General features: G+C 41.6%; 1 protein-coding gene and 1 long non-coding RNA gene across 2 annotated transcripts in view; one reads left to right on the forward strand and one right to left on the reverse strand.

Moving 5' to 3' along the window:
- Positions 1–4,488, forward strand: part of LOC133232092 (uncharacterized) — a 50,653-nt gene extending 46,165 nt beyond the window's left edge. Inside the window, exons 2-3 of the long non-coding RNA XR_009731301.1 lie at positions 3,084–3,217; positions 4,468–4,488. This is a non-coding gene — a long non-coding RNA (uncharacterized LOC133232092). The remainder of the gene's footprint in view (positions 1–3,083; positions 3,218–4,467) is intronic.
- LOC133232088 (myosin-4-like) lies at positions 957–23,886 on the reverse strand. The gene is given in 37 exon segments (XM_061391075.1): positions 957–1,154; positions 2,439–2,534; positions 2,639–2,743; positions 2,819–2,989; positions 3,079–3,204; positions 4,456–4,659; positions 5,297–5,605; positions 5,870–5,994; positions 6,096–6,261; positions 6,348–6,531; positions 7,723–7,919; positions 8,046–8,164; positions 8,580–8,706; positions 9,210–9,599; positions 9,687–9,777; positions 10,025–10,170; positions 10,385–10,561; positions 10,876–11,118; positions 11,819–12,074; positions 12,195–12,331; positions 12,421–12,544; positions 12,857–12,974; positions 13,055–13,142; positions 13,714–13,784; positions 14,625–14,931; positions 15,712–15,882; positions 17,133–17,491; positions 17,693–17,831; positions 17,984–18,087; positions 18,181–18,279; positions 18,909–18,972; positions 19,103–19,195; positions 19,282–19,396; positions 22,367–22,394; positions 23,152–23,308; positions 23,416–23,559; positions 23,659–23,886. Coding segments are annotated over 37 exon segments (5,907 nt in total). The 5' UTR covers positions 23,863–23,886; the 3' UTR covers positions 957–1,001.
- Between the last annotated feature and the right edge of the window lie 265 nt (positions 23,887–24,151).

The following is a 24,151-nucleotide window of genomic DNA, read 5'->3' on the forward strand; positions in this document are numbered from 1 at the left end:
ATCTGTAACTACAAAGTAACTGTGAGGTTTGAGTGGTGTGAAACTGCCTACCTTTCTCATGCTCTCCCAGGCCTTTCTTTATAGCAGTGTTGGAGCCTTGCTTTCATGCTGCATTCTTCTTCATTTCTGTCACTGTCATCTGCAGTCTATCTCATGTAAAAAGCTCCACAGTCTTTCCAGGCTCTGTTCTTTCCTATTCTTCTGCATCCTCCATGCTACTACCAGAATTACATCAACTCTCCTCCACATGAAATGTGACCAGTTAGATGCTTGTCCTAATTCCTCAGGCCTGCGTGTGGGGCCATGCCCCTCACAGTCAGATCTCAGCTTCCATCTCTGGCCTTCTCAGATGCTCTTTGCTCATGGAGCCTCTGCTTCAACTATTCTGAGATCTCATGCTGTTTTCTCTTCTTAGAATGCTCATCTCCTTTTCTCTTTCACATGATAGCTATCTACTCATCTTTTAGGAGCTAACTCCGTCTCCTCTGAGATTCCTTCCTGGATTCCCCAGGTTCGCATCTCATTCTCTGTTGTTACCACACTTTGTTTTCATGCTTCTCGCAGAGTATGCATGCTGTACCAGAATCTGAACTGCCATGACTTGCTGGCTTGAAGTTCAAGAGCAGGGACACAGTAGTCGTATCCATGGTGCCCATTTCTGTACAGACACATTCTTGGTACTCAGTAAAAATGGTTGAATGGAATTGAGGGTCCATTAAACACCTTTGCTTCATTTCATTTGCCTTCTATTAAAGTTGGTTCACTGACCGCATTCATTTTTTGTCATTGTCTCTGACTGCACATAGTAGGAGCATAACAAATGTTGAACGAATGACTTAGTTCTAATAGCACTGTTGAGCTTGTAATTAAGAGACACACGTATTTTTAGATTGCAAAATTCTCTACTGATTTATTTCCTTGATATTAAAATTACATTTGACAGTGACAAAGAATTTCACATTTTGTGCATTTCTTTGGTCACCTTTTCACATTAGAATAAATTACTCTTCACTTATGACTTTTGTGTGAACCTCCCGGCTCTTTACCCGCAGCTTGTTGACCTGGGACTCGGCAATGTCAGCCCGTTCCTCAGCCTCCTCCAGCTCGTGCTGGAGTTTGCGGAATTTGGCAAGATTGACATTGGATTGTTCCTCCTGAGAAAAGAAATGCATTTGAGAGAACAAGAAAATGTGACATTTCCTGATTCTTACTGCCTTTCTTACTAGGAGCAGCTACAGTATTTGCTTCATAAGTAAGAAGCAGAAGGTTCTGATCTTTGGTAATATACCTGTTTGGGACAGGGCATCCCACACATTCGCCCCTGTGTTGTTTGGGCTTACAACTCCCTGTTCATTATCTCTTATTTAACTCTCTTCTTGGCAAACTTAAGATGCTACAGTGACAACAGGGAGATCAAAGTGGCAGGAATTTGAATCAACCTTGTTTCTGTAAAACAAATTCTTAAAAGTAGGTGGAGAAGGCAATGGCAACTCACTCCAGTACTCTTGCCTGGAAAATCCCATGGACAGAGGAGCCTGGTAGGCTGCAGTCCATGGGGTTGCTAAGAGTCGGACATGACTGAGTGACTTCACTTTCACTTTTCACTTTCATGCATTGGAGAAGGAAATGGCAACCAACTCTAGTGTTCTTGCCTGGAGAATCCCAGGGACAGCAGAGCCTGGTGGGCTGCCGTCTATGGGTCGCACAGAGTTGGACACGACTGAGGTGACTTAGCAGCAGGGTACCGTGGTAGTATTGGATGCAGAGAACCTTAAGGAAGGATTTTAGAATTAATAGTATGAGAAAGTGTGCATTAAGTGCTCAGTCGCTAAGTTGTGTCCGACTCTTTGTGACCCCATGGACTGTAGCCCATCGGGCTCCTCTGTCCATGGGATTTCCCAGGCAAGAATACTGGAGTAAGTTGCCATTTCCTTTTCCAGGGGATCTTTCTGACCCAGGGATTGAACCAGAGTCTCCTGCATTGGCAGGTGGTTTCTTTACTACTGAGCCACCTGGGAAGCCCATGAGAAAGAGAACTGCAACCAAATGAAAAAGAAATGTTCTGAGGTGGATTCATCATAAACTTAAATAAGGCTTAGATTCAGAGCCCTCATTTGCACACCTATGCGAGTACTCGTTGTTGCTGAGTGTTTTAGATAGGGAGGGAAGTGAGTTATAACCAAGAAACATTTCTATACTACCATGTCTGGAAAACTGCTTAAGGAGACTTCAGAAGAAATGAACCTGAATCTCCAAGGCTCTGGTAATTAGTGTTATGGTTTTTTTCCTTCTAAATATTCATTTTTCAAACCCACTTTCATATTCCCAATTCTGTGTTCTTTGCCTTAAAAAAAAGCCTCTTAAATTCTTTGACCTTTTGTCTCCACAAAACCTGGCCCTGCTCCTGAACCTTTTTCTTTCGCTGTAGAGGTACTCACAGCCTCTTCAGCTTGTCTCTTGTAGGCCTTGACTTTGCTTTGTAACTTGTCCACCAAGTCCTGCAGCCTGAGAACATTCTTGCGGTCCTCCTCAGTCTGCGATGAAAGAGGTAGCAAATAGATAGTGTCATAATTTGAAAACAATTTATTTTTATTTTCTTGAAAGCAGTAGGCCTGAATTACATGGAAAAGCTCGTCACCTGGTAAGTGAGTTCCTTCACTCTTCTCTCATGTTTCCGAAGACCTTTGACAGCCTCAGCATTGCGCTTCTGTTCATTTTCAACCTCATTTTCGAGCTCCCTCACCTGTAAGAGTACAAAGATGGTTAGCCACTTGGCTGTAACTAGCAGCATGGGAGTTGAACGGGTTGGGAGCCCCACCCTGGCTTCTAGTTTCTGGATCTGCTTCTTCCCGCCCTTCAGGGCCAGCTGCTCAGCCTCATCCAGACGGTGCTGCAGGTCCTTCACCGTCTGCTCCATGTTCTTCTTCATCCGCTCCAGGTGGGCGCTGGTGTCCTGCTCCTTCTTCAGCTCCTCAGCCATCATGGCCGCCTAATTAGCAGTAAAATAAAACTAGTTGAGAAAGGTGAGACAGCCCATCAAGATTCTAGCTTGATGACCCAGTGTGGCCCTCTGCTCACATCAGCGATGGCCTTCTTGGCTTTCTCTTCTGCGTTGCGAGCTTCCTGGAGAATGTCCTCCATCTCTCCCTGGATTTGCGTGACGTCTGTCTCTAGCTTCTTCTTGGTGTTGATCAGGCTGGTGTTCTGTTTCAAATTAGTAAAAAAGAAGACAAGGTCATTTAATTGTATTATACCTATTTACATTATTATTTTTACTAGGCATAAAATTATTGATCATAAATATTCAGAATAAAAACCAAATCAAAGGTAGACTCTAAGTTTCACTTCTCTTCTTTCTACATACCTATGTCTATTAATAAAAATTCTTTTAGATTCTTCCAGATGAAAATTAATTTTGGATACCGAGCATATTCAACTACTATCAGTGGCTGCTGTAAGTATAAAGCACGACCACTGCCCCAGGAAAAAATGTGAAGTGCTGCGGGTGGCATCACATAGCTCATGATGAATGGATTATTAATTTTTAGTTGTTTATTCACATTTGTTGGCTCTATATGGATAAATAGCATCATTATTGGTACAAAAATGAACCAAGGATCTCTTACATTTTTAGAAAGTTGACAGTATTTGAATATGCAGTCAATTCAAGGATACTAATGATGAGTAACAAAAATGCATTTTAACTTGATTTAAAAATTATTTTGTAGTATGTGATTTTAACTTTTCATAATGGCTATTTCCATATATCGCAACTTTAAAAAAGTATATAATAATATATGCTTATTGTAAAATAAATAGTTGACATATAAATTAGCAAAAAAGAGACAAAGAATAATTACTATATTCTTACTACCCAGAGATGACTGTTGATAAAACCTTTGCTTACACTTCTGGATGTTTTCTGGGTATTTTTAAAAGAAAGGATAATGCTTTCTATATGATTAAATTGCTCTTTAAACTTATTATATTGTGAATGTCTTTCCATGACATTTATTACATGAATATTAAGTGCTGCTTATTAGCCATTGTGAGGATATAACCACCACTGATTTCACAAATCCAGTATAAACAGCAAATGCTGACTGGAGGTACTGTGGCCTTCTTGCATCTGATTTATCTGTTTGCAGCTTAGAGTTACAAGATAAGATGGGTTACCGATGTTGTAAATATGATTATTAATAGAGGGTCTTTTGTGCTTTTTTTAAACAGAAGTTTCTAGAACAGTAAATTATTTCAAATCAACATGATTAAGCCAGCCTATAAGTGTATTTGTGAATCTGCTGGACCCCAGTGCATATTTACTGCTGTACATTTTCCTGAACTCCTGGGAGGGACCCTGGCCAAGGTTCCTCCTTACTGTTGAACAAGCTTATCCTCTGCAATGGTCTTCAGCTTCAGGGAGTGCATTTGCTCAACCATAGTCCCAAACCTCACCTGTGTGTGCAGAAGCTGCACACGCTCACTGGCGTCCAAAAGCTCTTGCTCTGCCACTCGCCTGCTCCTCTCTGTCTGTTCCAGCGATGCCCTCAGCTCTTCAATCTCAGCCTGCATCAGGTTGGCTCTGCGCTCAACCATGGCCAGCTGCTCCTTAAGGTCATCCTGGCCCCTGATGGCATCATCCAAGTGGAGCTGAGTGTCCTGCGCAGATGAAGCAAAGGGCTCTTACACATGCTCCAGTTAAAGCAAATGCAACTTTAGGGTCATGTACACACATTGATCTTGACAACTGAGTGCATGATTGGACAGGAAAAATCCTCAAGTCTCTTTAAAGGCAAATTCTTTGTAGCTTGGGTGGCAGTTCTACCCAAGAATGTGATGTTATATTATTTTAGATCCTGAGTCATTAAAGACAATGCCATGAATAAAGCTATACAATTTTGCATTAGGAAAGTATCCTTAGAGATGAACTAATAAAATGGTCTTATTTTATCAATGTTAAATAATAGAGATATACATATTATGTTTCTATTTATACATTAAACACATGCAGTCCACGTAAGTGAAGTGATTTGTGCAGTGGTATGTAGCTAAAATCGTTTATCACTACCTCTGTCTTGTCACCGCTCATCACTTTGTCTTCTTTTCAGATGACAAAGTAAATTCTGCCCTGGGCTTTTAAGAATTAAGCTGTTTTTCGACTGTGTGCAGCAAAACTTCAGTGAATTACTGTACTATTCAGATGACTTATGGCATATAGTCCTCCTGAAATATTAAAATTTGAGTCACACAATTACTCCCAGAGTGTATAACACCATGTTTGTTTATCCCAATGTACCTTCAGTACTCCTTGTGTGTTTCTAAGATTCTTTATTGCCTCAGTAGCTTGGCGGTTGGCATGGTTCAGCTGGATTTCCATTTCATTGAGGTCTCCCTCCATCTTCTTCTTGATCCTCAGGGCATCATTCCTGCTCCTGATCTCAGCATCTAGGGTGCTCTGCATTGACTCCACAACTCTGAGATGGTTCCTCTTTAGCTGATCAATTTCTTCATCTTTTTCAGTGATTTTCCGGTCGATCTCTGATTTCACCTGATTTAACTCAAGTTGGATGCGAAGGATTTTGCCTTCTTCATGCTCGAGAGATGCCTTTAGAAAAAGAAACATTTAAATTATCTAAGGAGTGCTTTTGGGGGGTACATTATGATGATTTCTTCAAGAAGGCATTATAAAAACACACAAACTCTAATACAGCTTAGTTAACCTTTTAGTTCTATATTCCTAAAGTACAATTCAATATTTCTTACTGAATAACATGAGTTATCCCCTGAAAGTTTGCAGCATGATAGATCTCAGTGGCTATTAATTTTTCAATTTATGTATAATGCATAGGTGAGCAAGCAAAACATGTACCTCTGCTTCCTCTAGAGCAGCCTGTAGTTCACCCTTCTCTTGTTCTATTTGTTTCTTTACTTTCTCCAGTTCATGGATATGCTTTCCTCCCTCTGCAATTTGCTCGGTCAGGTCAGAAATCTCCTCTGTAGTTTAATAATAAAACACACAGTTCAGTTGAGAAAGATGAAAAATTGAAAAGATACCTGTCTACCATTTTTGAAAGTGAAAGTTTATAAAGACTCACGCTGTAAGTTCTTGTTTTCTCTCTTTAGGGTTTCAAGTTGGTCCAGGGACTCCTCATAGGCATTCTTGACTTTAAACAGCTCAGTGCTGAGAGAGCGGGACTCCTTCTGGGAGGCCTCAAGCTCAGCCTGAGTTTCCTCATACTTCTCTTTCCATTCTGATAGGACCTGAAAAGCAGTCAATTGTCAGCCGATGGAGAAAGGGAGACTAAGTATTAATAAAACGTGGGTGGAGTTTATATAGGCTGAGCCACCTTGTCAAAGTTCCTTTGCTTCTTATCGAGAGCCGCGCAGGCAGCATTGGACCTCTCCACGTCGAGCATGAGGTCCTCAACCTCATTCTGGAGCCTCTGCTTGGTCTTCTCAAGGGAGGCGCATTTGGCGTTCACCGCTTCTACGTGTTCCTCAGCATCCTGCAGACGCTGGGCCAGCTTCTTCCTGAGAAGTTGGTCAGTGTGAATGACCACGAGCAGAGTCAGAGTTACCGCCATGAACAGTTATCAAGCTTCTGACTAGCATATTTTCCCCAAGACTTTTTGCCCCTTTGCCCATGAGTTGTTACAGTTTTCTAAAACACCTTCTCAGCACCTGTTTTATCTCTTCTGCAGTTCTGTTTTCCCTAGTGAATTCTTTTTTATCTTGGAGATATTCAACAATGTACGAGGTCATTTTGGTGTGTGTGCTGGTGGTAATGGTGGGGGGGTATGGAGATTCTGAGTAAGCACTTTAGTGGAGCAAGTAATATGAGGGTGTGAGGGTGAGGAAGAAGGGACAGCCATGAACAGGAAGCCTGGCATTAAAGACTTTTAACTTTGAATAGGATCCTCAGCCATTTTCTAGTATTGTCTTCTTTACGAATGAGGAAACTGTGGCCCAGAGTGACACTGTCAATGCCATACAATTAATCAATAGTCTTCTAGGTCTGGTCCCTTGAGAGAATAAATATTATTCCCTTATTATATTTCTCCAAAGTCTTATTGCTCTCTTTCAGCCCACACTCATAACCAGGATGCTTCCTCTGCAAAAGCTCATCAAACTCTCTCATTGTTTAATTCTGACAACTGCTGAGATAAATCAAACTTTAGAAAACTTCCTTCACTAGAATGTATTGGTTATTTTCCTTCCATGTGTACCTCCCATGAGTTTTATTCCACAGCGTGTGTAATTAGTAAGTTCATTGGTACTGGTTGTTAGTTAAATGATGGGAAAGTATGATAGTCTTATACTGAACTAATAGTACTCCAGGTAAGGATAAACGGATTGCTGTTAATTATAATATTCATAATAATGTACTAGGTAGTCTCAGTGCCTCTGTTTCTCCTTATATTAAAGAAAATGAATTCTTCTTAATTCATAAAGGATATGCTGATAGTTATTAATTCATTTTGGTGGAAAGAAATTTAAGCTGCTTTTGTAACAGACCAGAATAGGGTGAGGGCTCTGGTCTTGGCCCGTTCTCTAGTGGACATACTCTGGGCTGACAGAAGGAGAATATGGTGGAGTCCACCACTCTACATAAATAGGCTGAAATCCTTCCCCTATCTCCATGGAATAGTCTCTTTCTTTTATTTTTCCTGCACTATTTTAAAGCGTCTATTTCTTTCCACCCGCCTTGCTAAAAGCTCATACTTGGCCTCCTCCAGCTCCTCCGTGCGCTGGATGGCATCTGTCTCGTACTTGGTCCTCCACTGGGCCACCTCGCTGTTGGCCTTGGACAGCGCCCTCTGCAGCTCGGCCTTGCCCTCCTGCTCCTCCTCGTACTGTTCCCGCAGCAGGTCACAGTCGTGGCGGGCTGACTGCAGGGCGTGGGCCAGCGCACTCTTGGCCTGGACCAACAGTAAGTGTGCTCTATAAGTTTATGTTCTGATCATTGATAGTCTCAGTGTAGAGTTGGATAGGGTGACATGCTGCAGAGTTCAAGTGACTGAAGGTATCAGCTGGAAAATTCTCACCTTAGTCTCCTCTTCTAGCTGCCTCTTTAATTCCTCAATCTGTTGTGTAAATGCTTGTTTGCCTCGGGATAGCTGAGACACCAGAGCATCTTTCTCTTCTAGCTGTCGTGAAAATTCACCTGTGAGAGACAGAATGTGGTGATTTAGTTCTGTTGTCTAGGTGAAGAATAGCTTAATGAATGAAATAACACCAGAACTCTGTTATTTCATATGACAGGGAGAGTAACTCAAGAACTTCGATGCTGTTGAGAAGTTTATTTCTTGCTCTTTTCTGCAAAAACTGTGGGAGTTTTCTTTGGTATTTTAAGGTTGAGGAGGGTGTTTTGAGTAATGCTGAGGCAAAAAAAAAAAAAAAAATCTCTTCAGCCCATTGAGATTAAATTTTTTTCTGATTACAACCTGTAATCAACCTACTGTCTCACAGTAAAAAGACGGAGGAATAACATATCAATGATAAAGGGGTGTACATGGCCAAAGAAATGATTCCCTTTTGATAGGTGTACCCTGCACTCCAGGCCCTCCTCGTTCACTGACCTGACTCTGCGTGTAGACGTGCCTTCTGGGCTGACAGTTCATTGATTAGGCGCTGGTGCTCCTCTTCCTTACTTTTCACTTCACTCAGTTGGTCCTCTAGTGTACGGCACATTTTCTCGAGGTTTCCCTGCGGTGCGAAGTAGAAAACAGGGAAAGATAACATGCTTCTCTTTGTAAGTCTGGGGAGCTGTAACTCTTTGCACAAAGGGGCTGAGTTTTCTTTACCTTCCTATCTACTGCAAAGCTCTGCATAATGCCTTGGATGCAAAGTCAGAGGCACCTGGTTTTGGCTAAATGAATAAATGAACTATTGTAAAAGTTAGATTATTGTCGTTTGGAAAACTAGAATGTCATTTAAATTCTGCATCATGGAGAATATGGTTTTTACATAAGTTTTCTTTTTTCTGTATTTTCATTCTTTCGTGGTAATAATGACAAAGTTTAAAGTGATTTTTCTACGAATGAGATAGGAAGATTAAAATAATTTACTTCAATATAGTACTGTCTATTAATAATAATTTTAAAGTTTGAGATAACATCTAAGGCTTGTACAGTTAGATTAGATCATATAGAAACTCAATCATTTTGAGTCATGGAAAATAAGATGAAATGGGACAGGTTAGTACATACCTTGGCTTTGGAGACAGTCTCCATGTTGCTGGCCAGGTCGTCGATCTCCATCTTCATCTCGCTCTTCTCCTTCTCCAGCTTCTGCTTGACCCTCTGCAGGTTGTCAATCTGCTCCCCCAGCTCGGCCACACTGTCCGCGTGCTTCTTGCGAAGAGCGGCCGCCGTGGCCTCGTGCTGCAGGGTGGCCTCCTCCAGGTCCCTGCGCATCTTCTGGAACTCGGCCTCCCGCTTCTTGTTCATCTCAATCTGGGCGGAAGTGGCCCCGCCGGCTTCTTCCAGCCGCTCGCTGATCTCCTCCAGTTCCCGGGAGAGGTCTGAGCGCTGCTTCTCTGCTTTGGCGCGGGAGGCCCGCTCAGCCTCGATCTCCTCCTCCAGCTCCTCGATGCGGGCCTGGAGGTGGGGAGAAGCTCATTGTGAGCTCCTTTGAGTTGGTAATTTTGTCATTTTGCATGACACTGGTGGAAACCATGGACTTACCTGTAACTCCTTGATCTTCTTCTGCAGCTGCATCGCAAGGGCCTGTTCATCTTCAATCTTGCTTTGCAGATTGCTCATTTCAAACTCCTTCCTGTTAGGAGAGCAGCATGTTAGCTCACGCTGTGTCTTCTTGCCAGTCTTCTTTTCTTAGTGTAACTGAACATTTTTGTATGGCTGGTGATGAGGAAGTGCTAAGTGGGTGTTTTACAAGTCAGAAATGTACCATTTTCATTAAATCAAAAGTCAAAGATGTAATTTTTTTTTTTCTGTGTGCCATGAAGTAATATTTTCGAGATCCAGATAGTGAGAAGCTTACAAATGTATTCTCTCATACTCACTTTTTAAGTTTCTCATCCAGTTGCTGCTTATCATTTTCTATATCCATTGTGGATTCTTGGGCCAGTTTTAGGTCACCCTCTAGTTTCCTCTTGGCTCTCTCTAGGTCCATGCGAAGTTTCTTCTCTTGTTCCAGAGATCCTTCAAGCTAAGTTTATAATGCATTTTATTTGTTTCAGTTCTTAAGCACCGAACGTAGCTTTCAAAGGCACAGGAGAATTTTAAAAGATACAGCAAATAGCAGGAAAGCTTTAATTATTATTTCCAAATCAGCAATTAAAGGCTTATGAGCATCACTGATGGTTCCGTGTCACAATAGTTTGTTTCACCTTAAGAGGAAACACTGTGTTTTTCACACTTACATCATCCACTTGCTGTTCTAGCTTGGTTTTAGATTTGGTCAGGGTGTTGACTTTGTCTTCTTCTGCCTGCAAGTCATCCAGGGTCTGCTGGTGGGCCTCCTGAAGGGCCTTCTTCTCCTTGGTCAGCTTTGCAATATTTTCATCAAGGCCTGCCATCTCTTCTGTGAGGTTTTTCACCTTTAGAGTTAAACAAATTATAGAAATATTAATGACATTCTGTTGTCTTGATGAGAAACACAGTAATATTTTAGAATAATGTCAACCTGAGATGAAAAATGGAAACTGAAAGTTAACCCAGGCCTATGTAGCTGAAAAATATGGGAGATAAAGGTCAAGGTAAATGGATAAAAATGATGAAGACTAAAGAGATGACATAATTATAACAATATTATCTTTTCATATTCAATAATTTCAGGATTAAATATGCAGTTAAAATATATCAGTAACAAGCTCACACTTGTAAACACTTTAAAATGGGTCATGATTTGTACCTTATTTTCTGTGGCGTGTTTCTCCTTCTCAACCTTGGCCAGTGTCAGCTCAAGGTCATCTATGTCTTTCTTCAGTTCCGAACATTCGTCCTCCAGTTTCCTCTTCTTGGCCGTCAACTCAGCATTGATCTCTTCCTCATCCTCTGCTCTCTCAGTTAGCTCTTTGATTTTTGCCTCAAGTTGGATTTTGGTTTTAATCAACTGGTCACACCTTTCCTCTGCATCAGCCAAGCCATCTGCTTCCTAGAGGGGGAAAGGAAACATATTCATTTGTTTAAGCTGTATCTGCAAATACACAACAATGTATTAAAAGGAGCAAACCTCAATGACTCAGTCAGAATGGTCAACACGTATGCCAACTAACTTGTCAACTTAATCAAATGCACAAAATGTTAGTAATTGCAACCTACTGATTAAATAAATATAATAGTGAATTTCTTCCAAATATCTATGTGTGGAAGGTCAAATCAGTAAAATTAGCCTTTTGGCAAAATCTGCTCCTTGGCTACTTTGGAAAAGTTACTTATTCATTCTAGGGATCAGTTTTTTCACATTTGAGGGGGGATTAATTTAGCCTTTTTTCTGTCCTGGTAAAAGCAACATAACTTTCATTTTATGCACAAAAACATATATTAAGAGGAGAACATTATAATGCAAGGGAAGGTTCTAGGAAGAAAGGAGAATTTTTATGGATTTTTTGGTGTGTGACTTTGCTCACTGATGACCGAACTATGCATGAATGTGCATTGAAAGTAGAGGGCATAATTTGTGACTTTGCGTCTACTCTTCTTTAGGTCTGAGTTTTGAATTTTTCAATGGTAAACAATTGCAACAAATGTTTCAGTGGAAACCATTTATTTATAAATCTTCAGTTTAAAAAAGCCTCATATCCAGTCAATGATTGGATGCTATGTAGCTGAACTGTGCAATGTCTCATACTCACAGATTGAACTTGGAGTTGTAAGTCGTTTTTCTCTTGCATCAGAGTCACCATTTTCTCTTCAAGTTCTTTCCTTTTTGCCTCTGACTTAGCCAGCTCTTCTTTGGTCTTCTCAAATTCTTCCTTCATGTTGGCCATCTCCTTCTCTGTCTCTGCACTCTTGAGGAGGGGCTTGATCTTGAAATACAGCTTCATCCAGGGCCAGTGCTTGACGTTCATGAAAGCACGGACATTGTACTGGATGCAGAAGATAGATTCTCTGTTGGAAGAAAAGAGGCAAGTGAAGAAGAATGTGGAAAGTTAACATCTCTCAACAAAAATAATGACTGGATTAAGCAATGAAAATGTGGAGAAGTGAGACTTGTACTTGTTTCCTCACCTTCTCTCCATCATCTTCCTGAACTCCACTCTCATCAGGAACCCTCTGCAAATGGCCTGAGTGCGTGTGATGAGCTGAGCCAGCTTTTCATCTCGCATCTCCTCTAGAATTCCCAGCAGGCCAGCCTTAAAGAAAACCTTGCCAAAGAACAAGTTAAATATGTTACTTCTGCTCATAAGAAAGCCCAGAGGGGGTGAATTATGATAGAAATTAGGGTTGCTGGTACCTTGGTGTGACCAAATTTGTACTGGGTGTGGTCAATGTCAATAGACCCTAAAAGTTTCTCAGAAGCCTTCTTGCTGTTGATGAACTGACCCTCTGGGATAGCACTTGCATTTAGAACCTTATATCTGTCAGAATAAAAAGAATATAAAAATGTGGGTTTTCACTGAAAAAAAAAATGAAAGTCTTGGTAGCTACCACTGAAAAAATTAATTTGAGTTTTGGAGAAAAAAATTCCATTAAAACCATCAATGCCTTTTGTAAAACTTGAGAAGATAGGATGAAAAACTTAATGACTATATAAACCAAGGCTTCTTTCTTTTACAATCACCTTTAAAATGGCTGGAGCTCATTTTTCAGGGAAAAGTCTTTCAAATGAGCTTTGTGGCAATTTTTATATAGGCTAACACACTGAAAGGGAAAAATAAAGAGACACAAACCTCTGTTTGAAGTCCGCATACAGGATTCTGCTGGGGAAGCCCTTCCTGCAGATGCGGATGCCCTCCAGCACGCCATTACACCTCAGCTGGTGCAGGACCAGCTCGTGCTCCATGGCCCCTAAAAAAAGACATGTTCTCCATATAACAGTCTCCTGAGAAGTCACACTGGAGCTTGTCTGGGTATCAGAAGTGCCTTACCAGGAGTTTTAGTTTCATTGGGGATGATGCAGCGTACAAAGTGGGGGTGAGTGCTCCTCAGGTTGGTCATCAGCTTATTCAGATTCTCCTGTGGAACCATGTTAAAAGTTTCAAAATAATTTCTAGTTGCATCAACAAGAGAGTTCCTATCAATGATCCATAGTGAATTTGCCCCATTTCACTTTTTAATGAGCTGTCTCAATGAAGAACAAGTCATAATGACCATGAGAAATCATATGTATGGATTATAGAGAGGAAATAATGGATTACAAAAAATCAGCCAACTTCAGTTTATTTTCCTCAAGCACTGCCAATCAGAGAAAATTTGTATTGTGACTTCAGTCATATGAAGTAGATGTAACTGACTACATCTGCTTCAAAGAGGGTTTGATTTCATGTGAAATTTGCTTACTAGCAGGGCTTTTAGATATTGGGCTTAAGGGGTAAATTATTAATTTATCCTAAAAGTTTACATGAAGAAGAGACACACCGTGGGTCTTTTTGCTAAATTTTTCCTTAAGGAATTTTCCAGTTTTTTTTTTTTTTTAGTATGTCACTACCTCAGTTTCACCATATATTTCTTTAAAATAATTTTTTTAAGTTATGTTAATATTATTTTTTACAAAAGTAATCCTTTGGAATTCAAGAATATACTGTACCCTGAAAAGAGCTGACACAGTCTGGAAAGAAGAACCCTTCTTCTTTCCACCTTTCTTTCCACCGCCACCCTCTGAAAAATGAAATGGAAAAATTAAAATTATTTACAATTATCCACAGACATCATGGCTGCCAGAATTCCCTTGAGAATTTAAATTTGCACTCATTCACTTGTGTCATTCCTATTCTTTCCATGTCTCTCACCTTTCAACTTTAGAATTAGAAGATATGTGTTGGTTCATGTAATAGGCATTTAGAACAACAGCAACAAAAACAAACAAAAAAACTTGTAGGTGAAAAGAATATATGTGGGCAAGGGATGGGACACAGCTACTCCAAACTGGCCAAGTCTGTCCCCTGCAGGAAGTGCCCAGGAGACAGAGTAGTAATGCCTCTTTAGTGCACACAATTCCAGGAGGGAAGGCAAAGTTGCATGCTTGGTCCCAGATGGTGAACCTCTGGTAACCTGCAAGGAAGTCCTATTTCCTATTTGCCGGTACCTTTGTCCTGTTACTTGCACATTTGGGGTTTAGGAGAATCGAACTTCAATTTCTTAAGCACTGGTGGGCTGGCAAAAGATGTCCTCGTTTCTAGCTTAGCTGAATCCTTGAAAAACCCAATATTGTTAAAATGGTATAAATGAGCTCTATGATCCTGAGTAAGTCCCTTAACCTCTTGGAGTCTCTGTTTCCTCATTGGTGAAATGAGGCTATAGACAAAGATGCATAGTGTCAACTGTAGCTTTGAAAGTCTGTGATCTTAGAATGATACCATGCTTATTAAATATACCTCTTTCTATTAGCTCCACATTGGCCAGTATTTTCAATGGTAGATTTTGTTGTATCTGTCTCTGATAAGCAATGTATTTCTGTTTTGAGACTCTTAAGGATATATAATTGATCTTAAAAATAACCTTCAGCACTTGGACCTCCAGCGAAGAGGAAAGCCAGAGTTTTCATTGCGGACTTCTGGTACAGCCCGACCACTGTCTCATTCAGGGGGTCCTTGTTCTTGTCCAGCCAGCCGGCAATGTTGTAGTCCACGGTGCCCGCGTAGTGCACCAGGGAGAAGTGGGCCTCAGCCTTGCCCTTGGCAGGTTTGGGCTTCTGGAAGTTGTTGGACTTTCCAAGATGCTGTTCATAAAGCTTGTTCTTGAAGGACATGTCTGTGGCCTTGGGGAACATGCACTCCTCTTCCAGGATGGAGAAGATGCCCATAGGCTGAGAGAATGAAAAGCAACATGCCACTTGAATTGTCTGCCTGCAGAAGTAATGGGTAGCATTCTGATCCTACTTGAGTAAATACATCATATCATTCTTTACAGTTAGTGAAAACTGATTTCTTTGGTTAGAAGTTGTTAAATGGCAAGGATTACTTGGGTGTCTATCAATACCCAGATGTGTGCTGGGCTCTGGGATATGATGGAGAGTAAGATGAAAAAGGAAGGACCTCCGGTGGAGTTTATGTCTTTGCCCCAAAGCCTTGGAGCAATGTTTCTCCAAGTGTGACTTGCAAATGGGTTATGTCAGAAACACCTGGTAAAAATGCAGATTCCGAGGCTCTACCCCACCCTTCCCCCAAAATGTTTCTAGGAGTGAGCTTAGGGGAATGTGCAGGTTTACTCAGTACCTGTGGGGTCTTTGGCACAACTGAGAGCCCCTGCTTTCAAGTACTAGGAACTCCACCTTCAAATGCCAGCAGGAATGGCTCCAAAACTGACAAAGAAATAAGTGAATCATGCTCTCCTCAGAGCTCTTTAATAAGGAAAGATGGTTTAAGAATCAGACTTGTCATCAGACTATGAGGAAGGGTAGACTTCTGGACTCTAGAAAAGACTCAGTCTCCTTTCATCAGATCATCTACCTCAGAGTTGGCCAAAGGACCTTCCCTGATCTTAGTTACCAATAGAAACCTTTTACCAGAGTGTGCAGTGAGATTTGTGATTTTCCTCTAAATACGGGTCAGCAGTGTGACCTGTGGTCTGAGAAAGGAAGGCGAACCTTCTCGATGAGCTCGATGCAGGCGGCCAGGTCCATCCCGAAGTCGATGAACTCCCACTCGATGCCTTCCTTCTTGTACTCCTCCTGCTCCAGCACGAACATGTGGTGGTTGAAAAACTGTTGCAGTTTCTCATTGGTGAAGTTGATGCACAGCTGCTCCAGGCTGTTGAACTAAATAAGTAGAAAATACAAGTGAACATTCTTCTTGTGATAACAGCTTCTCTTTGAAAGGACTCTTCTGACATAGTTAGCCTAACTGCTCCCTGCATGAAAACACAACCTGACTCAGAGTGATGTCCCCATACACAGAAGCCAAAGACGTTCTAAGACACGGGTAAACCTTGCAAATACTAGGCTGAGCGGGTTCAAAGCTCTAAGTAGTGTATGATGTCATTTACATGAAATGTCCAGAATAGGCACATCCATACAGGCAGAAAGCAGATTTCCAGGGGATGGGGTAAGAAGGAGATGGGAACTAACTGCTTAGGGGGGAGCAGTTGCCCACTGGGTGGATGAAAATGTCCTAGAATCTATTGCACACGTCTGTAAATACATCAGAATCCATTGAATTCAGTACTTTAACTGAATGAGATGAACTGCATGAGATGTGAATTATATCTCAGTAAAAAACTGTTATTGAAAACTCTCAAAAAGGTTGCCGGCTTATACTGTCCTTAGCTCTCATTTGAAAACATGTGATTTACTCTTCATATTGTTGCTTGGAACAAGATTATTCCTCTCTTCCCATGTTGGGTTGAGGATTTCTGGAAATGCTTTTGTTCCTAAACCCAGAAAATCTCATCCAGTGTCCATAAGTGCACTCATAGAGAAAGGTGTGGAAATGAGACCTCTGGATCAGACATTGAGACACTGTTCTTGGGGAGAATACTTGGGTAAACTGTATGGGAGGTATTCTGTCTCAGGCAGATGAATTTGAGTTTCTTTACCGTGCCATTTCCATCCCATCTACTGGCCATGGAGGGCAGGTAGGAATCTCAGAATTGTGCTTTGAATTTGTCCTTGTCTTCCACACAGCCATCTCTGCTAACTATGAAACTGCTAACTATGTGCTGGGGGATGGCGCTTAGGTCTTTAAATCCATAAATCTTGTAATGGCAAATGATTCACAGAAGTAGATCCATTGTCTGGGGTGCTATGAGCTTTCTATACAGGTCTTAGTTGAATTTACCCTGTTTGGGGTCAATACCATTTCCATTGTCCAAGTTCACAGGTAGGAAGTGACAGAGGTGGAGTTTGAACCCAAAGTTGATGCCCTTTCATGGACTTTTTGATTGTCTTTCATGTGTCAATTTAAGGTGTTACGGTGTTAACTGGTTGTTTTTTTTAATAGACTCTTTCTAGTAATGACTGCTGAAGCAAGATTGGTAAGCTTTTCTCCTGAAAAGTTTCTGCTAACTCACATCAAAGATCTCAAAGCCAGCAATGTCCAAGACCCCGATGAAGTACTGCCTGGGCTGCTTGGTGTCCAGCTGCTGGTTGATGCGGGTGACCATCCACAGGAACATCTTTTCATAGACGGCTTTGGCCAGAGCGCCCACTGCATTGTACACCTTCATGGACAGAGTAATGATTATTGCTCTTATTAAAGACATGAACTGAAGTCCTGGAAAATGTGTGATTCATGAAGGTTGTGCACTTACCTGCTGCACAGTCTGGCCTTTGGTGACAAACTCATTGCCAACCTTGACTCTAGGGTAGCAGAGGGCTTTGAGCAGATCAGCAGAGTTCAGACTCTGGAGGTAGGCAGCCTTGTCAGCAACTGCAGAGACACAATTCAGACATCCAGCATGGCCTACTGTGGCCCCACAACACCTAGGAGCGGAGTAAGGAGGGAATCACTGCTATGTGGGGTTTGATTTGTGTGTCCATCAGATGCTCAGGTGTAAAAGAGACATGAGCTTGGAGTCAGTTTACTTGCCTATTTTCTCTCATTCAGCCCACTTGGGGGTTCATTTTGTACCTTCAGTGCCATCTGGTTCTGCTTGCTCCTCACGCTGCTTTTGCTTGAATTTTAGGTTCCCATAATGCATTACTGCCCCCGTGAGCTTGTAGATGGACACTCTTTCATCAGAAGTGAAGCCCAGGATGTCAATGGCACTCTGCCAGGAGAGATGAGAGGACAGAATTAGGACATAAGACACTAAATTACTTAGGAGAGTTTGTACTGTGTCCTGAACCACACCTACAGCAGGGTTGTCACTGTCATTCCCATATATACCAATTCATTTTAAAAACTGCATGTGAAACTTACATCTGTGGCTATCAACTCTTCTTGGTCATCGATGCTAGGGACTGTGATCTCCCCTTGACTCACGAAGGCGTAGTCATATGGGTTGGTGGTGATTAGGAGCATTTCTGGGTACGTAGAATTCAGGGTATATGTTTAATGTTAGAAGGGACTAATAAAGATGTTAGCTTTTAACTTAACATATTTAAGCTTTTTCATACCAATTAGCTCTGGCTTCTTGTTAGACATGATCTGATAAAAAATATGGTAGCTTCTTTCTGCCTTCAGCTGGAAAGTGACTCTAGACTTCTCCAGAAGATCTGCAATGGCAAGTGGACATGGGATTAGAGGGAAAACTGATAAAGTTCTGGGAGTGACTTTGGTTCTTGGGGTCATGAACTAAAAATTTCATTGGCCCCTTGTGATTTCAGCTGAATGGTCCCATGAGGTACCATGTAATTTTGTCTTTACCACTGTGGTTACTCTTACCCCTCTTGAAGGAAACTAAAGTTGTCTGTCTGAAGACATATTCATTTCTCATACATAGGATCCTTGACAATTGATTCTTGATAACCTGTTCCTCCTCAGTGTCTCTGCTCACTTAATAATAGTTACTAAGAGCAACATTTATCAAGCTTGCGCTAAGGAAGAAATCTCATACACTAAACCCAACTAATGTACCCCTAGTCTTACTTTTTACTTAGAAAAATTTGAAATGTCTTGTGAGGCTGAAATCCTTCTGAGAAGCCCAACAATTCCTCGCAGTTTCTATAGCAGAGTTAGCTCCTGACTGAAGTGGGTGAAGCACACCTTTGGCTCTGGTTAGACTGGCATTTCCCAAGAGCGTATTTGGTGTTGCATAGGCTCTTAGTCCCAGCAGGAGCTGTAAGATGTTCCTCCAGTCTATCACTGTCACTCTGGATTCTGTTTAGAAGGTCCTGTTACTCACATGTTTCAATATCAGCAGAAGCCAGTTTCCCTGTGGTACCGAAGTGGATCCTAATGAATTTACCCTTGCAAGTGAAAAAGATGATGTTACATACAAAACAGCACATGAGTAAGAAGAGATTGAAATAATGACTGAGAGATGCCTTTGTGGGCATTTAAGACCCGAGAAAACCCTTCTGTGACCCAGAGACTCACAAAGCGAGAGGAATTGTCATTCCTCACGGTCTTGGCGTTGCCAAAAGCCTCCAGCAGGGGGTTGGCACTGATGATCTGATCCTCCAGAGTCCCCTGCCAAGGCAAGAGCGGTGCTCACATGTGGGGCTTGGGAGTTTCTCACCTGACAGCCCACATGCTGCCCTGGCAACCAGACCCACCTGCATTTTGCCTGAAGTTGGTTCCTCCTTCTTCTTCTCCCCAGTGACTGCAATTGTTGCAAAGTACTGGATGACACGTTTCGTGTTCACAGTCTTTCCTGCCCCGGATTCTCCGCTGTCAGATAAAAACCAAATCAGTATCATACTCTCTTGATGACTGTGGCTTTGTAGTAGAGCCTGAATCAGGCAGGTTGATTCCTCCAGTTCCATTCTTCTTTCTCAACATTGCTTTGGCTATTCGAGGTTTTTGTATTTCCATACTTTGTTCTAGCTCTGTGAAAAATGACCGTTGGCAGCTTGATAGGGATTGCATTGAATCTATAGATTGCTTTGGGTAGTATACTCATTTTCACTATATTGATTCTTCTGATCCATGAACATGGTACATTTCTCCATCTATTAGTGTCCTCTTTGATTTCTTTCACCAGTGTTTTATAGTTTTCTATATATAGGTCTTTAGTTTCTTCAGGTAGATATATTCCTAAGTATTTTATTCTTTTCGTTGCAATGGTGAATGGAATTGTTTCCTTAATTTCTCTTTCTGTTTTCTCATTACTAGTGTATAGGAATGCAAGGGATTTCTGTGTGTTGATTTTATATCCTGCAACTTTACTATATTCATTGATTAGCTCTAGTAATTTTCTGGTGGAGTCTTTAGGGTTTTCTATGTAGAGGATCAAGACAGTATGGTATTGGCACAAAGACAGAAATATAGATCAATGCAACAAAATAGAAAGCCCAGAGATAAATCTACACACCTATGGACACCTTATCTTTGACAAAGGAGGCAAGAATATACAATGGAGAAAAGACAATCTCTTTAACAAGTGGTGCTGGAAAAATGGAGAAGGTGATGGGACCCCATTCCAGTACTCTTGCCTGGCAAATCCCATGGATGGAGGAGCCTGGTGGGCTACAGTCCATGGGGTCGCGAAGAGTCAGACACGACTGAGCGATTTCCCTTTCATTTTTCACTTTCCACTTTCCACTTTCATGCATTGGAGAAGGAAATGGCAACCCACTCCAGTGTTCTTGCCAGGAGAATCCCCAGGGCAGGGAAGCCTGGTGGGCTGCTGTCAATGGGGTCACACAGAGTCGGACACGACTGAAGTGACTTAACAGCAGCAGCAGCAGCAGCTGGGAAAATGGGTCAACCACTTGTAAAAGAATGAAACTAGAACACTTTCTAACACTACACACAAAAATAAACTCAAAATGGATTAAAGATCTAAATGTAAGACTAGAAACTATAAAACTCCTAGAGGAGAACATAGGCAAAACATTCTCCAACATAAATCACAGCAGGATCCTCTATGACCCACCTCCCAGAATATTGGAAATAAAAGCAAAAATAAACAAATGGGACCTAATTAAAATTAAAAGCTTCTGTACAACAAAGGAAACTATAAGCAAGGTGAAAAGGCAGCCTTCAGAATGGGAGAAAATAATAGCAAATGAAGCAACTGACAAAGAATTAATCTCAAAAATGTACAAGCAACTCCTGCAGTTCAATTCCAGAAAAATAAACGACCCAATCAAAAAATGGGCCAAAGAACTGAACAGACATTTCTCCAAAGAAGACATACAGATGGCTAACAAACACATGAAAAGATGCTCAACATTACTCATTATCAGAGAAATGCAAATCAAAACCACTATGAGGTACCATTTCATGCCAGTCAGAATGGCTTCTATCCAAAAGTCTACAAACAATAAATGCTGGAGAGGGTGTGGAGAAAAGGGAACCCTCTTACACTGTTGGTGGGAATGCAAACTAGCACAGACACTATGGAGAACAGTGTGGAGATTCCTTAAAAAACTGGAAATAGAACTGCCTTATGACCCAGCAATCCCACTGCTGGGCATATACACCAAGGAAACCAGAATTGAAAGAGACATGTGTACCCCAATGTTCATCACAGCACTGTTTATAATAGCCAGGACATGGAAGCAATCTAGATGTCCATCAGCTGATGAATGGATAAGAAAAGCTGTGGTACATATACACAATGGAGTATTACTCAGCCATTAAAAAGAATACATTTGAATCAGTTCTAATGAGGTGGATGAAATTGGAGCCTGTTATACAAAGTGTAAAAGGTGAAAGGGAAGTTGCCCAGTTGTATTTCTTTGTGACCCCATGGACTGTAGCCTACCAGGCTCCTCTGTCCATGGGATTTTCCAGGCAATAGTCCTGGAGTGGATTGTCATTTCCTTCTCCAAGGGATCTTCCCAACCCAGGGATCAAACCCGGGTCTCCCTCATCGTAGACAGACGCTTTACCGTCTGAGCCACCAGGGAAGTATACAAAGTGAAGTAAGCCAGAAAGAAAAACACCAATACAGTATACTAACACATATATATGGAATTTAGAAAGATGATAACGATAACCCTGTATGCGAGACAGCAAAAGAGACACAGATGTATAGAACAGTCTTTTGGACTCTGTGGGAAAGGGCGAGGGTGGGATGATTTGGGAGAATGGCATTGAAACATATATAATATCATATGTGAAACGAATTGCCAGATCAGGTTCGATGCATGACATAGGATGCTCGGGACTGATGCACTGGGATGACCCAGAGGGATGGTATGGGGAGGGAGATGGGAGGGGGGTTCGGGATGGGGAACACGTGTACACCTGTGGCAGATTCATGTTGATGTATGGCAAAACCAATACACTATTGTAAAGTAAAAAAATAAAAAATAAAAAAAAATTATGAAAAACAAATATGAATGACAAAGTTAACTATTATTGAGCCATTGGAATAAGAAAGGACTTAGTAACCGTGAAAGAAAAGGAAGAAGCTACAAAAAATAGTTTAATTTGAATACACAAAGATGTATTTGTACATTAAAATTTTTTAATGAAAATAAATATTTGCCCTGAAGTAAGAAATGGCAACTCATTCCAGTATTCTTGCTTGGGAAATCCCACGGACTGAGCAGGCATGCTATGTATAATATATAATTTTTACAGTTGTGTAAAATAAATAAAGATAAAAAAAAAAAAAAGCCAAATCAGTAGAGTTCCTAAAACCAGCAGCTATTTCAGTCATGAAAACAAAGCATCAAGTCTACTTACGTGATCAGGATTGATTGATTCTCTCGGTCTATAAAAGAGAAATTATAGGCAGTCAATACCATTTTTAAATATATTTGTAAATGGCAAATTAATAAAATGGTATGAAGCTAGTATTTTTCAGCATCCTGAGGGCTTGGTGGTCCCCAGGCCCAGCACCTTTTCCAGCTTCCCTCTTTCCTGCTCCCTGAGGTTCCCCTCATCACATAAGCTTACAGACCACCGCTGAAACAGAACACTGCAAGGATGCAGCAGACTTTCTCTTTTTATACTCCACACTAAATGCACACCAAGTGGACTTGGGTTTTCAGGTGGATTTAGATGACAGGTTAGTAGCATGTTTATTGTAAGTACAAGAAGTAATGGGGAAAAAAGGCATTAGAGATATTTTTAGTGTGGGAGAAGGAGTCAGTATAGTAAAGGTGGTAGCTTTGGAAGTAATCATAGCCTTAGTCATATTTTCAGGGAAAACCAAAGGCTCATTTTGATGTTCTGCTCTCTCTGAAGAGGAAATCTCTCAGTCCTTTCCCCAAGGTGCCATTGTGCCTTAGAATGGTCTAGCTGAGACAGCATTCCAGGAAGAAGATTCGTAGTGTGACCGCTCTAATTCCAGATACACCTTATAATCTGGAATATGTTTTGGTTGGTTCTGGGCAAAGGGCAATGGCATTTAGGGGACCACCTCAAAGAGTGTGTTGAGATGAGTAGAGTCTCTTTCTCCTATGGTTAGTCTCTCTCTCCTAGAGTCTCATCTCCTAAAAAGATGCACATGGAAACATCCAACTCACCAGTCAGCATGAACTGATAGGCATTGTCAGAGATGGAGAAGATGTGGGGCGGGGCCTCCTGGCGCTTTTTGCCTCGGTAGGCCGTCACCACCTCTGCATTATACACCGGCAGCCACTTGTAGGGGTTGACGGTGACACAGAAGAGGCCTGAGTAAGTCTGCACCATAAAGGAAAAAAGGAATATAATTATTTAATGAGGACATTAATACTGTTTTTCAAAATATTAACCACCTGTGTGAACAGAGTCCATGAGAACAAACTCACGTAGATCATCCAGGCTGCATAACGCTCTTTGAGGTTGTACAGCACAGCGGGCTCGTGCAGGTGGGTCATCATGGCCATGTCCTCGATCTTGTCATATTTGGGAGGGTTCATGGGGAAGACTTGGTCTTCTTTCACAGTTACTGTCTGTTAGGTCAAACAAGAGGAGCCAGGTCAGTAAAGAAATGTCGGCTCTCCTAACTGGCAGTGGGGCCCCATCACATCCCCTCCAGATGCTCTACTCACCGCCCCAGCTTCGGTCTTGGCCGTCACCTTCCCCCCTTCCCTGCTCTGCACAGTCGCTTTCACGAAGGACTCCTTAGGGTCCACCAGGAAGACTGAGGTCTTGGCGTCAAAAGGCTTATTCTGGGCCTCAATGCGCTCCTTTTCAGACTTTCGGAGGTAAGGAGCAGCCTCCCCAAAAATAGCCATTTCCTGGTCTGAACTCATGGCTGCAGGTTACTGGTGGCAGCAGCGCAGCAGACACCTAGATGGAGAGACAGAGCTGGACGGTGAACCAGGGCACAGGTGGACCTCGTCCCATTGCTTTTTGGTCAGTATGCTTCAGTGGCTGTGCTTATTCCTTACTCTGACTTGAGGACTTACTCCTGTGTATTATGCCAGTGTGCTGGTAGAGCAGATCGCTGATTTGAAAGTCTTATCTTGATAGCTTAGTATTTGTGATATTTAAGCCTCTATTCTATCCTCTGCGTTATTAGCCATCCTTGACAAATGTGGA

This window comes from Bos javanicus, chromosome 19 (genome assembly GCF_032452875.1).
Source record: "Bos javanicus breed banteng chromosome 19, ARS-OSU_banteng_1.0, whole genome shotgun sequence".
Taxonomy (NCBI): Eukaryota; Metazoa; Chordata; class Mammalia; order Artiodactyla; family Bovidae; genus Bos; species Bos javanicus.